Source organism: Larus michahellis, chromosome Z (genome assembly GCF_964199755.1).
Source record: "Larus michahellis chromosome Z, bLarMic1.1, whole genome shotgun sequence".
Taxonomy (NCBI): Eukaryota; Metazoa; Chordata; class Aves; order Charadriiformes; family Laridae; genus Larus; species Larus michahellis.
The window spans coordinates 40,153,747-40,169,208 of record NC_133930.1 but is presented as its reverse complement, the minus strand read 5'-3'; the positions used below and the strand labels follow the sequence as shown (position 1 = coordinate 40,169,208).

The 15,462-nt window shown below is 40.2% G+C and overlaps 1 protein-coding gene across 1 annotated transcript; it reads left to right on the top strand.

Moving 5' to 3' along the window:
* The first annotated feature begins 1,283 nt into the window (after positions 1 to 1,283).
* LOC141735956 (riboflavin kinase-like) lies at positions 1,284 to 6,215 on the top strand. The gene is made up of 4 exons (XM_074569494.1): positions 1,284 to 1,405; positions 3,103 to 3,254; positions 4,376 to 4,478; positions 5,955 to 6,215. The coding sequence occupies exons 1-4, from the start codon at positions 1,324 to 1,326 to the stop codon at positions 6,080 to 6,082; spliced, it is 465 nt and encodes a 154-aa protein (XP_074425595.1). The 5' UTR covers positions 1,284 to 1,323; the 3' UTR covers positions 6,083 to 6,215.
* Positions 6,216 to 15,462: the final 9,247 nt, after the last annotated feature.

Genomic DNA, 15,462 nt, shown 5'->3' with positions numbered 1-15,462 from the left:
AAATTTGAGGTGGAATAATTTTTGATAGGCCTTATCCTATAAAATAACTAGTGCCCACAGATCCATGAATTGGTAGCATTCAGCATTTTGTGGTGGGACATTATCAGTTTCTCAAGACAGCTCCCCATCATTAGAATGAACTGGTTAACACTGCCTTCGACTGCAATTTAGATAGGAGCACATCATAGGTCCTAAGGCTGCTTTTCCTTAGAAAAAATTCGCCAACAGAATTAGAGGTAACTCCAGCAGCACTTTTGTAACTGGTTATATCAAACTGGTAAAGCTAGCAACTCCTGCATTATAGGAGTAATTGGAAAAGATCGGGAATTCACTGCAAGGACTTTGGTGATCTTTCAAGATATCGTTGTGTGCTTTTGTATCAATACGTGTAAGCACACAATGGCAGTCCTGAGTAAGACTCCCAAGACTTACTTGGTGTATGTACCACTGACATAAACACACCAGCCTGGGCTGCCTGCTCTGTAGTAGAGACTGAGTATGCCCTTGTTACCTGCTATCGCGAATGGCACATACGCGAATCCCATGTATTTGAGTGGGACCAGGTCCATAGAAAAGGTGTTAATCAGATGGGTATATTTCAGCAGTGCAACAATACACCCACGACATGAAAAGTGAGCGGAATCAGGACATTAAAGAAGGGTTGAGGGGGCCTTTACTTTCCAACACAGAGTGAACAGAGGACGAGTGCTTCTGTCTGGATGTCTTCTCCTGACGGCAATCCCCAGGCTGGCAAATCATGGCAGAGCACACATTTATTTTTCTTCAACAAGTAACTCCAGTTTGTCATAATTACATAAAAGAAATAATAAAAAAAAAAGTATCTGTTTTCACCGATTTCCTCATGTCTGCCGTACTCTGAAGCATCTCAGCTTTTTTGAAAAAAAATGACAGAGCTGCCGGGGAAGCCACGTTGGCGGGTTCTAGGTGTGTCTGCTGGGGAAGGAGGGCTGACAGGGCACGGCCTGGCCGCCGCCTTGCTGCTGTTCTCCGTCTTGTGGCACGAAGGCCGCTGGACCGGCCAGACTCGGGCTCTCCCCGGCGGCGGCGGCCCTCGGGAGCGGGCACGGCGCCACAGGCTGTCCCCGCGGCCCGCTCCTTCCCTGCGGGTCGCCCTGACCCCCGCCTGGATGGGCGGGCTGGGAGAGAGTCCATTTCTGAGGGGAGGCCGGCGGCGGCCGGGGAGCTCTGTGAATGGAAGGCTGGGGCGCTCCTCCTCCATCTCCTCCTCCGCCCCCTCCTCCAGCACGGCGGGAGGTGAGGGCTGCGCCCGGCTGGCCGCGGGTCTGCGGGGTACTGGCCGCCATGAGGCACCTGCCGTACTTCTGCCGCGGGGAGGTGGTGAAGGGCTTCGGCAGGGGCTCCAAGGAGCTGGGCATCCCCACCGGTGAGCGGGGTTCCGCTTCCCCCCGGCGGGGCGAGGGTGACGCCTGCCCTGAAGGCCACCGGCGAGGGGCTCCCCACGGCCCGGCCCGCAGACCCTGTCCCGGGCCGGCGGGGTGGCTGCAGTGCCCCCGCCGGTGGGAGCCCGGTCCCGGCGGCTTTCAGCGGCCCGCGGCGGCCAGGCTGGCTGAGCGGAGCCGCGCCGTGCCCCGGCGGGGGCAGGGCCGCCCGGTTCTCGGGCCGGTGGAGGGGCGGGAGCCGGGCTGGCCGTCACCGGGCTGGGTTGAGCCCGGGGGGCGGCCGGCTGCCCCGCAGAACCGCGCCATGGGCACGGCTGGCCCTTCCTGGGAACAGGCAGGATGTCCCGTGTTAGCGTTTGTGGTGGGGTTTTTTTGGGTGTACTTCTAGTTTTTCTTATTGCTTACAGCCGCATTCAATCGTTTGTGTCATTTTTACGACGCTCTGTTAAACGAGTTCTCTCTCTTTACTTATTTTTTTTTTGGTATTAGCTCGTCTGATGATGATCGTGGCAATTTTCAGGGTGCTGAAAAGTGATGACACGCCGTGCGTGGCGTTGTGAAAAATGTCCGTTCTTACAAACTTGTCTGACCTCAGACGAGGACAAGGCAGGGAAGGGGACACAGGGGGCAGTTGTAAGGAAGGAACTGTAAAGCGAATAATGCAGAGATGAAAAAAAAAAAAAACGAACAGAGCATGTACAGTTGTCCTGTAGAGAAGTGTATTTTCCCGTTACCATTCCCTGGTTGACTAATCTGAATACAGACAGAGCTGTAATTCGAATGGGTTTCAGTCTCTTCTAAAAATAGGCTGAAGTCAGCGGGCATTTTGCACAAACCCGAACAGGCAAGAAAACCTCCTAAAACAAATCTTGATGTACTGAACATGTGATCACATCTGTTAATATAAACTTAAGTTTGGTTGTAGTTTTTTTTTTCCTCTTGATTATATGTGGCTTATTAGTATCAGGGAATGTGCAAGGGAAGTTTTTTTCCTCTAACAAACTAGGGTAGAAATCCACTAACTGTAAATTCTTTAAAATTGGCTTGAAACCTTGCCTGAAGAGCTCTACCCATGAGCGAAGTTAAAGTAGGACAATTGTTTGGCTAAAGGCTTAGATTTCTTCTCTCAGTCAGAAAGGAACCTGTTTTATTTCGGATTTGTAGTTTTCTAAGAAAATCCTAGAAATCCCCAAATATGAATAACCTAAAAGGCAACATGGAAAAAACTGGCAGGTGACTAAAATCATGACTTCATTTATTTTTACATATTTTACTTGCTTGCAAAAAAATTACTGATACTTAAGTAATTCTAAGATACCATTTAACAGTGCGAAAGAAACTTGATTTTTCTGTTCTTTGACCACACTAAAGCAGTGGTAGTCCTAATAATGAAATGCATTTAGACTGTGTATTTTAGTTTATTAATTTTAACTATAGAACAGAATGTATGTAAACTATGAAGTATTATGTGTAGGAGATGTGGTAACTCTGGTACTACCACAGAGACTGCATTTTATGAGGCTGTTTTCTGGTGTATGCTTTGCAAGTGGCACATTGTGTCACTGTCATCATCAGTGTTCTGTTTGTAAATAGCATGTAGACAGAACTTGGCTTTTACGTGTTTGAAAATTCTGTGATGCGCTTTACTTACACAAGTGAACACTTTCTAAAATTTTTGCAGCTAACTTTTCTGAGCAAGTAGTTGAAAGCTTTCCATCTGATATCTCTACTGGTATATACTATGGATGGGCCTGTGTTGGAAATGGAGATGTGCATAAAATGGTTTTGAGCATAGGATGGAATCCTTTCTATAAGAATATTAAGAAATCAGTGGTAAGAATTTGCTTTGTGTGGTACTTTATTTATAATCAATGAGCCAGACATTGGCTTTGAATAAGAAAAGCAAAATTTGATCCATAAATGAGATTAGAAATTCTGTTTGTTCTTAGAAATGTATTTGGTATCCATCTTGAATGCATGTGTTCTGGGGAGGAAAAAAAAAAACAAATCCCAGAAACCCCCTCAGTAGCATAGAGCATGCAGCTGTAGGTAAAAAAAAATATTATTTTCATTTGCCTCTTCCGCCATTGCTTAAATACTTCTGAAATCAAAATTCATATTTCCAAAGTGTTTGTTGCTTATTGTGCTTATAGCTAGATAAACATAACTGCTGAACTGAATACATCTGTTAAGCCTATGAGACCCCTAGGATGAGCTGGAACGTACTAATCTATCGTCCTTTGCAATCCATCCACAGTTAAAGCGTGAGATTCTGGGGCATCTTAATTTGTAATGATTTTTCAGTAATTCTTCCTTTCAATGGTAGAATCCATACATGTGGTGCTGTGGCTTAATATATAGAATCAAGATCCAAAAATAAATAATAACAAGACAGAATTAAAATCCTTAACTGTGGCATCTATGTTTTTCTTGCTATCAGGTGCTGGTGCTTATTCTTGAAACTTGCAGAACTTGGTTTTAATTGCTAGTACTTGCAAGCAGTTAATTATTTAGACATGAATCCCTTCTTCAAAGATACCTGCCTTCATTCTTTTTAGAGTTTTATCATTCAATTCCTGTGAGTTACTTGTACAAGCTCTCTTTTAAACAATTGTTTCGATCAAATTCATTACAGTTATTCGGACACAGCAACTTAATGGTCAAAGAAATCTAGGCATTATTTGTGACTTGCCGCCTTGAAAATCTTACCTCTGAAATAAATACCTATCATGGTGTTCTTAAATGCCGTGCAAAGTACAGTTCTCCCTGCTAATGTAATAAAAGGCTCTAGCTTCTTAATCTTGCGCTATGCATGTTAGACTGAGTGTCTCAGTTTTCCCAATACGCGTGGGAGAGAATTCAAATTAGAGGTATTATCTGAACATCCTTGCAACACGGGAAATAAACTCAAAATGCCTCATGATAATTGTCAATGTATTTTCTCTTCTTTTTAGGAAACACATATTATCCACACTTTCAAAGATGACTTTTATGGAGAGATTCTTAGCATAGTCATTATTGGATATATTCGATCAGAAAAGAACTTCAGTTCTTCAGGTCAGTATTGCAGGTCTCTTAAACTAATGTTTCATTTGTCATGTTCTCATATACTGAAAATACTGTGTCATTGTTCCTTGTCTTCATAATCAGCTGTTTTATGTAGGGTAGCTGTTTCTCATAAACAGCTGTTTCATGTAGTTGTTTCTCAAGGGTAGGGAGGCCCTACAGAGAGATCACATGGACTAGAGAGCTTGGGCAACCAACCATATGAAATTTAACAAGAGCAAATGCAGGATTCTCCACCTGGGATGGGGTAATCCTGGTTATACATACAAATTGGGGGATGAGGGGCTGGAGAGCAGCCCCGCAGAAAGAGATCTGGGGGTTTGGGTTGGTGGCAAGTTGATTATGAGTCAACAGTGTGCCGTGGCAGCCAAAAGGGCCACCTGTGTCCTAGGGCGCATCAAGCACAGCATGGCTAGCTGGTCGAGGGAGGTGATTGTCCCACTCTACACTGCACTGGTGCATCCCTCACCTCAAGTACTCTCTAGTTTTGGGCACCTCGATATAAGAAGGACGTCAAACTATCAGTGTGTGTCCAGAGGACGGCAACCAAGATGGTGAAGGGCCTTGAGGGCAAAACTTATGAGGAGCATCTGAGGTCTTTGTTCAGCTTAGAGAAGAGAAGGCTGAGGGGTGACCTTATTGCAGTCTACATTTTCCTCAAGGCAGGGTGTCAGAACAGGATGTGCTGATCTCCTCTTTATGACGACCAGCAACAGGACATGAGCAAATGGAATTAAGCCGCATCAGGGGAAGTTCAGATTGGACATTAGGAAAACGTTCCTCACTGAGAGGTTGGTCGGTCACTGGAGCAGGCTCTCCAGGGAAGTGGTGACAGCACCAAGCCTGTCAGACAGAATTCAAGGAGTGTCTGGGCGGTGCTTAGTCATATGGTTTAGTTTTAGGTAGTTCTGGCGAGGAGCAGGGAGATGGACTCGATTGTCCTTATGGCTGTCTTCCAGCTTCAGATATCCTGTGATTCTGTCTTACCTTTACCTTTGACTTTTCAGTAAAATGGTTTTTTTTAAGCTGAATCTACTAATACATGTATTGGCCATATTAAAAAAAGCAAAACTCCACAACTTCCAGATTATCAGTACTTACTTATTTCAGTCTAAAAATTATATTGTCAGGGTATTGAGGAGTACTTGAAAATCATGAGCTTGTTGTAAAAACATTGGTCTGGTCTTTTAAAATGGATATGTGTTAAAACTGAAACAGTTAATGAAATTCTGTTGACTTTTTTGAGAAAATGTCTTGGAAAAAGTAGTGTTTATAGCAGTGAAAAGTGCAATGCATGCCAAAAGCGTGTCACTTTAGAAATGACAATGTTGCCTTTCCAACTTCATAATAGTAAATATATTCTGCCTTTGTGATTGTTTTCTGGTGTTCTCTAGTGCACCATTTTTACTTGTTGTGTGTTCAGAATTCAGACCAGCTTTTAAATACTGCTTTTCTTCTCTTTTTCAGATGCACTCATTTCGGCAATTCAAGAAGATATTGAAGAGGCAAAAAGACAGCTAGATTTACCAGAACATCTTAAACTCAAAGAAGACAACTTCTTTCATCTGCCAGAAGGCAAACCCGTAAACCACTAAGCAAAACCATGTGTGGTTTTTTTCATGTTATGGAGCTCTTTTCTTTGCAATACTGTGTATTGTGCATCACTTCATATATATTGTATGCATGTGTCTGGCTGGGATGGAGTTAATTTTCTTCAGAGCAGCTCATGTGGTGCTGTGTTTTAGATTTGTGATGAAAACAATGAACATAACACACTAATGTTTTAGCTATTCCTGTACAGTTCTTGCACAGCATCAAGCCCTTCTCTGTTTCTCGCTCCGCTCCCCCAGTGAATAGGCTGGGGCTGTGCAAGAGGTTGTGAGGGGACACAACCAGACAGATGACCTAAACTAACCATGCCATATAATGGTCGTGCCGAGCAATAAAATGGAGAGGAGGGGATTTAGGGAGGTTGGCCATCTTTTGTTTGGCAACTGACTGGGCATTTGTCTGCCCATGGGAGGTGGTGGGTGATTGCCTTTGCATCACTTGTTTTGTTTTCTTTTTTATTCTTACACTTCTTCTTTGCTTGGTAATCTGTTTTTATCTTGACCTACAAATTTGAAAAAATTCCATTCTTTTTTCCTGTCGCACTGAAGGGCTATGGGGGAAGTGAGCTAGGGGCTGCATGGTACTTAGCTGTTTACCAGGGTTGTCCCGCAACAACACGTTTAGGTAATTGTGGTTGGAACTGAACACTAAAACCACACAAGATGTTTTATGTTTGTGCTACTTGATCATTTAACCAGTCATGCAAAAGGAGTAGAAGGCTAATTTAGGTCTTTACAGAAAAGTTGTGAATCTGAATGTTACCAATCATTTAGAGATCTTAGCACATGTGGAACAAGGCCAAAGTTAGTTGTGACCTCTTCTGCCCTTAAGGCATGGACAGTTAAATACTTCAATGAATGCTGTCAGTTTTTCAGGCAGAGAATTCCAGACTCTTCACAATTTTATGTCATTCTTATATCTGTATTGTAGAGAGCAGCTTAGCAAATTTTTATATTGATCGAGTCAAAAATCTACCTATGGTGCAGGAAGCCAATGATTAGATAACAGTAATAAGTATAAATCACTATAGTTCCTATTTTTGATATGCTGTACTGCTGTTGTGGTTGTAGCTGTCATTTTAACTGAAATTATTTATTGCAATTTTTATTGAAATAGAGGAAATGACTGTTACTCGTTGAATTACTGGGATGTGAGATAGATAGATACTTCTGTCCACCTGACTGTGCATATGGCAACGCATAAGCTGTGTAGTTGCCTTCTGAGGAAGTGTTCACTGAAGTTGAGGGAGTGACTGACGGAGGAAGCTGGTACACTGCAGAAGTTCAAGCTGAAAGGGTGCAGAACTAGTCTAACAGTATTTCTGCTCTGTGAGCCCTAAGGCAGAGGAGGTAACTAAAGGCAGCTGTATTTTGGTTGCTGCTGCAGCTGCCTTAGATGAGGAAAACTTCTGGCTTGTTCGCCATACTGACAGCGAAATGAATGACTTCACGGTTGAAGTTAGAATGTAAGGCACAGGAAAAACCTTTCAAGCCTCTGCACTAAGTGCAGGTATGATCCAAACTTATGGCTGCAGATTAGTGAAAGTCTTCGGGGATTCTTGGAATAATATATCAACATTTTAGTAGATATTGAGTATTTATTACAGGTTATTTCAGTTTCCCACTCCTGTGGGAAATGTTTGCACAGATAAAAGGAAGGTGTATTGTCAAAATTGATAGTAATTTGTAAAATATTTGTTAAAATTTTATAGTCCGTATGGGCATATAGTGTGTGTGCTTCCAAATCTACTCCCCCCACCCCAGTAAAATGTTAGTAATTTCCTCCTTGTCCCGTCCCATTCTGATCCTACCTTTCACTCTGGCGTTTTGGAGAGCTGTGTCAAGGTAGCCTTACAGGAATTCTCTGTGGCAGGTGCTGTCAGCCTGCCGGGGTTCTGGTTCATAATATTTTAACTTGCAGCCAGTCTCATGGGGTACTTGGGAAAAGGCGTTGAGCAAGTCAAGGAGTCCTTGTAGCTGTGCAGGGCTTCAGCCAAAACTTGATTATTCAGATGAAATACTCATCAGGCTGGTGATGGCAAAGATAGAAGGGATATACACCTCTCAAGGGAGGAAAGAATGATTTCTATAAAAGTACATATTAGAATAAGAATTTTCACCTGTGTTGCTAATGTTGTTTATAAATGTAATTCTCCAAAGACACTGCCAGTTTTGTCCTAAATGTTGCCTGGACATTTTCGGCACATTTTGGCCTTCCTAGTGGGAAAATACTAAAAGGAAATGAACTTATCTGCTGTCAGAAATTCTTTTTTAAAAAAAAAATAAAACTCCAGAACAGTTTAATGGACTTTTACTGTACGCATGTTGGAAATCTGTGGAAGAATTTTCTTGAAAGTGAGTAGTTTTTTTCTCCACTTTAAAATTGAGGGATGATGGGAGAATTCTTTTCAATCTTTTTTCCCCCAATATGGAGAGGCATTCTTGAGTGTATAACAATGTTAAGGTCTTGTTTTATATTTTACTTTGCTGGAAGAACAAACAATAGCCTTGTTAGTCAATGTAACATATTGTCAAGAACATATTTAAAGAATAAATCTTTATTGTGGTATTACAGCTAAGCTCATAGCTCCCTTTTAAAATAATTTCTTGCCAGTGATTTCATATGTCTGTTGTGGAAATCATAGTGCCTTAAACTAGTTGCCTTAGTAACACTATTCTGTAGCTGCTAATAAATGCTGCTATCCAAAATTCATTTCATCATTGGTTTTAAAACCACTGTGCTTGACGATAGAGAACAGTAGCAAAAGGAAAACATGAAAAACGTAGCTTGCTCACAACTCTCACCTGGAGTGTGAAGTATGTATACACTAAAGTAATAAACTGCTCTTTGCATGTTTGCCTTTGAATTAGAGAAACTGTAATTGCATTAATTTGGCTGAGTGTACCTATCTCTGTGCATTATTTAATATCAAATACTGTATATTGATTTTTAAGTTCAATACATGATTCCTAGCACAGTATAAACTTTATGAAGAGTTATGTTTTTGTATTATGTGCAAATAAATATTTCAATTTATGTTGTGACACTGTACCATTAATAAAAGAATGTAATTGAGAAAGTAACGATGCTGCTTATCATGGGTTTTCTGATTGATTGTATTATGTATGATGCAAATAATCTAAAAGAGGTGCTGCAGAGTTCTTTCCTTACAGTGTTTAAATTTCTTTCAGTTTTGGGGAGTGGTGGGGAGGAGAATTGTTGTTCTTGCTTACAAACTTGGTGCTACATTATTTATATTCTAGGTGTTCGCAGTTCTTTACTTGTAAGGCAGTATGTGACTACCAAGTGAGGCATAAATATCACTGGAATTGTTGGAATTCAAGCTATATAGGTATTTCCACAGTTTCAAATACTTCTTAAATAAAGCCTGTGGTGCAGGCTTAATTGACTGTTTCCTTCTGAAGTCTGTTACTGTTCTGAAATGGAGTTTGTTGACAATGTGAGAATAATAGTATAAGATTAATTTTTTTTTCAAATGCATGTAGGTGATACTGGGCTTTATTGGATAGCTGTGGCACTAAACTATCTGATGTTCTAATAACCTAAAGAACTTGTGCTTAGCAGATGTTAAAATGCAGCATGATTTCACGTTCAGAAAATCTAAAGGCACAATGTGCACAGACAAATAGTCTGCAGTAGTCTGCAAATAGCCTGCAATACAAATTTCTTGTGTGGCTAGCTGTATTTTGAATTTGGATCCTTCCTAGAAACCAATATGGAACCTATATTTAGTTGGTATCCTTTTTACTTTAGGACAGATTCCTATGTAGACAACACAACATTCTCGAAATCCACTTGAAAATGACATCTAGCTTGCTAAAAATTGAAAATAAATTAAAAAGTCCTGTTGTTTGGTTTGTTGTTTTTTTTTTTCAAATATATACCTATAAAATCAGAATAGTTATATTAAAATTGTTACTGATGTGAATACATTTTCTTTTATTTTCAATAACTGTTACGTATTGTGGACATGGACACTGTCAAACCTCATTTTACAAATGAATACAGGGAATTAAAATGCAGAAAAGTGTCATTAGTAGCGTTTCTACTAAAAGGAGATGTAAGTTCTTACTCCTTTGACTAGTTGCAGATGCGTATCTGATAATTGCGGCTAAGTAATCACAAAGCTGCAGTAGGTGAACTTTGAAAGTTCTGTTCAAAAGACTTTGTACTATTTTGATATATTTGATACCTTCATGTTTTGGTAACTTTGTTATCCTTAGAAAGCCGTTTCTAAACTGCTGTGTAGAGTTAACGGTTGGTGTCCTTTTTAACTTTTACTCTGCCTTAGACTTCTAGCAGTTCTTGGGCGTAGTTTATTCAGTTTGTAATCTGTGAGAATCACAGCTTTGTTACACAATAGAAAGGGTTATTGCCAGTATTGCTGTTCAGTAAGTTTTGTGTCTGGACAGGTTTCTGACAATGACTTGATTCCTAGGCTGCATTCCTTTGCCATACCTAGCACAGTTAGGTGTCTCAGTGTTATGCAAAGCTTTGTAAGGGTGATTGCCTGAAAACTTAAGAGTGACAGGAAAAAGTGTTCAGAGGTTGTTTAAATTACCTGAAATTACAGTGTGTCTGAAAACCAGTCCCACTCTGGGGGGTTTTCTGCTTAATTTAGGGTTTAGGGGAGTGACATCCTCACAATTGTATAACCTGAAAATAGATTTGTCTGTACCCTTTCTTTTAAAATTAAAAACTGCTTGGTTCTTTTACAGGTCAGGTGGGTTGAGTTGCATCCTGTTCTTCTGTTCTAGTTTGATTGTTTAAACATTCACCTGGGTCAGGGCAAAGGTCTATCTGCTACGGCTGAAAATGAATCAAACCTGTATCTTGAAACACATTAATCTGACTCAGGCCTCTTGGGGAGAAGTTTCTCTCATACTTTCATGCTGTTTATATGTAGACCTTTACATAACCTCTGTGTGGCATCCCTAAAGTTGCATCAGGGAAAAATGTAATATAATGTGGTGGTGTGGGTATGTCATAAGCCTTGCTTTTTGTATTAGATGCAGTGGACTTTCCAGTGTACTTTGGTATTTGTCACGGATCATGCTGTTTATAACTGCACAGTGTCCACGCTGTCCACACTGGAGGCATGGTTTTAAAAGTTAAATCCTCACGCACTTATGTTCTTCAGGTTTCTGTTTAACACTTAAGCACTGTAATTTCTGAGGATTCAGATGTTCTAATTTTCATTCTGAAACTGAAATGATATTAAAAAAAAATACCCAATTTCCTTCAAATTTGTTTTGTAATGCATATGGGCTATATAGGGCTATAATGTTTCCCCCTAATTTTCTTGTATTTTACTGAAGGAAGAAGAAAGACGTAAGAAAAACTATAAACTGAAGGCTCTACTTGCTAGTGTGATGGTTAGAGAACTTGCATTATCTGTTGCTCCAGGACAGTTATTTGGATAGATTTGTGGACTAAACTTTATAAACATTGCTGACATGACAGTTAATATATTATTAATTGCATAACCTAAGGTACTGAGTTTATATGATGATCTTCTATAATGACTGAGAATTTTATTTTGCTTCTTTTTTGTGGCTCAGAGTAACAAAGTGCTTAGTATCTTTTTTTTAGTTTGTTCTGAGGTTATGATTAGCTTGCTTTTCCATAATGCTAAGACTTGTCAGTGAAAGAAGGTAGAATTTTTTTTATATATATATTTTTAAATTTATATTTGTTTGGTTTTTTTAACTAATAATGAGATACTTCAGTGACAATATTAAGCTTTTGCATGAGCAAAAGAAAATAACTGGGAAATGAAGACAATGGTAGGTGACAAGAAGGAGGAGAAAATACAGAAAAAGAGTTGGATGAGGATTTTAGATAGAACGTGCAGTGAGCAAGGATGGAGGAACACAAGAAAAAAAATGGAGCAAGAACTATTTAGTGTAATGTTTATTAGTTAAGTCTAGCACCTGAACTCTTCCTCAAAAAGAGAATGTGCTTGTCTAGATGCTAAATAGACAATACAAGTGAGGAAGAATAAAAGAGTACTTATTTCCCTTTTTACTATTCAATTTAATGGGTGATACGAAACTGCAAAGTCATGCAAAGAGATAACTAGTGTATCTGTTTTATTTGTTAAGGTCTGAGACCTTTACTCCAGAGTAAACCTAAATCTGAAAAGGGATGATGGGGGGGGAAAAAGTCGTAATTACTGACTGCTTTGAAACGTATCTTTTCCAACAGAAAATATGTCTTTTATCATGTTAACAACTAATAAAATCACAAAAGAGATGTTGCAGTCAGCCAACGTGTTGGGCAGCTTCCTCAACATTCTGAGCAGTAGAAAACAAGCAACGAAGTAGGAACATATGGTTCCTGGGCTCCATAGGGAAGAGTGTGGCCAGTAGGTCGAGGGAGGTCATTCTCCCACTCTACTCTGCACTGGTGAGGCCACAACTGGAGTACTGTGTCCAGTTTTGGGCTCCCCAGTTCAAGAGGGACAGGGAACTACTGGAGAGAGTCCAGCGTAGGGCAACCAAGATGATTATGGGACTGGAGCACCTCCCTTATGAGGAAAGGCTGAAAGAGCTGGGACTCTTTAGCCTGGAGAAGAGAAGGTTGAGGGGGGACCTGATTAATGTTTACAAATATCTAAAGGGTGGGTTTAAGGAGGACGGAGCCAGGCTCTTTTCAACGGTTCCCAGTGACAGGACAAGGGGCAATGGGCACAAGCTAGAACATAGGAAGTTCCGTTCAAATACACGGAAAAACTTCTTTACAGTGAGGGTGACAGAGCACTGGAACAGGCTGCCCAGGGAGGTTGTGGAGTCCCCTTCTCTGGAGATTTTCAAGACCCGCCTGGATGCAGCCCTGAGGGATGTGCTTTAGGCAATCCTGCTCTAGCAGGGGAGTTGGACTAGATGATCTCTAGAGGTCCCTTCCAACTCTGAAGATTCCGTGATTCCGTACCTACCTTGAAAGGAGAACAGAAGTTACATGTGTGTATGTCTCCTATTAATTTTGCATTTGAACACCTATAAATGTATCTAGTTCATTGCAAGTCTGTCTGTGTGTAGTAGGAATCTTTAGTCATATATTGTTTGATATGATAGCTTATTATTGTTGTTTATATGTACTAATTAGGAGAAGAAAAAAAAAGAGTGGAAAAACTTCTTAAAGTCTTTCTGTTCAAAAGTGCTTTTGAACCCTTAGTTAGAATATCTGTCTGTTCCTCATCGGGATGCATGTCTGGTTACTCTAAATTAAAGTTCAGTCTTGAAACCACACGTACATGAAAGAGGTTGAGGGGAGATGAAAAATCAATAGTTAGTTCTCGTCTACTCTGAAAGATATTCTTCTGCCCCCTACCTGCCCCTACCCCAACAGGGACTCAAGTGAACATAGGTGACCTAGGTAAAATAGTGACTTACTAAGGATAACCAGAATTTTTCTATAGGTAACGTTTGAAGTGGGACATTTGATTGATAAGAAAACATTTTTTTCCATTCAAAAATACATATTTCCCTTGAAACACATGGTATTTTTCAAGAGAAAACCAAGTGCCTCAAAATATCCATGTGAAAGTCTTGGCTTCTGTGGTAACTTGTGATAAGTTTATCATATTTTCATTCCTGTCTTTGGTTTGAAATTTCAGCCTGAGTTGTCAGCGAGAAAAAAATCCTGCAGTTATACAAGACACAGAGGCAAATAGGAGGTATACTGTGAAAATGTAGTCTGATCAGGGAATAGCCTGTAGAGGAAGGAATGTTGAGCCGCAAAACACTTGAAATGTAACTCCTACAATCTACTTTCCTCCATCTCCCTTCTAGCAAAGCTTCACGGTAGAGTTCCAGAAGAGAAAATTTTTCTCTATTTACATACACTTTGTGAAAAGAGGGGGTAAAGAGCACTGGTAACCTACACTGTCCTTTGAAATCAAATTACTATGTAAACTGCTTCTCTCTTATCAAAGGGTGCCTTGGCTCTGCCTGTGCAGCTTTAGCACCACGAGGAAGTCCCCTTCTGCTTTTGACGTCCAGCAGGAATGCGTCAGACTGCAGAACAGGAATAATCAGAAGTGCAAGAACATGCAGCCAGTAACTCATAATGTGGTGGAAACCGTGTGCCCAAACATACAAAAAAATTCCACTAAGGCACTGAGCCAGAAAAATTAGGTATTTTCAGGCAATTCCTTTGTAGACACTAAATCTAATCAATTGATTTGTAGTTCCATAGCGGATTCTTACTGTAAATCTAAAGGAACTCTGAGAGTGAAGGGTACTTGACAAATAACAGCACTTTCAAGACAGTTTTGTGCAAAGAATTTATTCTTTCACAACAAAGGGCTCTGAAGAGCGTCCTTTTCTTTAGTATGATAAATTATATTTCTGTAGTAATAATAATAAAAAAATCACATTGCTGTGTTCCTTTAAGTTATGTTACCAAGTAAGTGCTAATTATTTCCTTTGCCATTGTCTGAACATCCCGAGCCATTCACAACAGAAATGGAAAAGCTGCTTGAGTAAATGTTCTGTGTTTAAATCACTGAGAAGGTAGTTAAAAAGACAAAAGGTGTTCTTTTTTCGTGGGCATGCTTATAGACCATATTTCCCTTTGCAGTAAACCCAGAAGTTTGTGTGTACAACGAAAGATTATTTTACAAACACCACAGTTCAGATTAATCACAGCTTGATATATGAAATATTTTACTTATGTTTCATACAAACTGTGAATACAATATAGTTACCTGGAGTAGTCACAACCAGAAATTGTAAAACATCACGTCATAGATGCACAATTTCACTGGGAAGTGTGCTATAACATTTTAAGGGGGAATGTGTCGTCTTTGAGAACACGGATGCACCAGATGATAGCAATGAAGGAAACCCAGGTAAAGTCAGCAAACTTGCCTATTCTATTATGATTTGCTGAGTAACTATAATCACAAAGTAGTAAACTGCTGGCACCCTATGCCAGTGGCATTCGTCGGGTAGATAAATACACCCATCTTGCTTGTATCTGCACATTTCTCGTAGTGGTTGGCAAGGTTGTCCATAAGTGTGTGCGCATGGTTTGAAGCAGAGTTTGTATTAGTTATAATGCACACAACTACATACTGGGAAAGGATTTACTCTCCACACAAATGCACAGAAACATAATCTCTTAGCCAGCTTACATCTGGAGTGCTACTTAAAAGCCTAGCAAGGATTTATGTAAAGCTTTAGGAAAAAGTGTTTTTAGAAACCATTCTGCTCTCACAGTAACTGTTAGCTAAAATCTAGAGCTCCGCATGCTAAGAAGTAACTGAACATACTTAACTAAATTGTTGTAATTTTACAGGAAAAGCAACAAAGCAGGAAATTAATAAATTAGTAAAGAG

What these genes read in the sequence shown, in the direction of transcription:
- LOC141735956 (XM_074569494.1), top strand. Translation starts at nt 1,324, where the DNA reads ATGAGGCACCTGCCGTACTTCTGCCGCGGGGAGGTGGTGAAGGGCTTC. An exon ending in GGAGCTGGGCATCCCCACCG is followed by an intron (nt 1,406 to 3,102) that starts GTGAGCGGGGTT and finishes AAATTTTTGCAG; the next exon opens with CTAACTTTTCTGAGCAAGTA. An exon ending in AAAGAACTTCAGTTCTTCAG is followed by an intron (nt 4,479 to 5,954) that starts GTCAGTATTGCA and finishes TCTCTTTTTCAG; the next exon opens with ATGCACTCATTTCGGCAATT.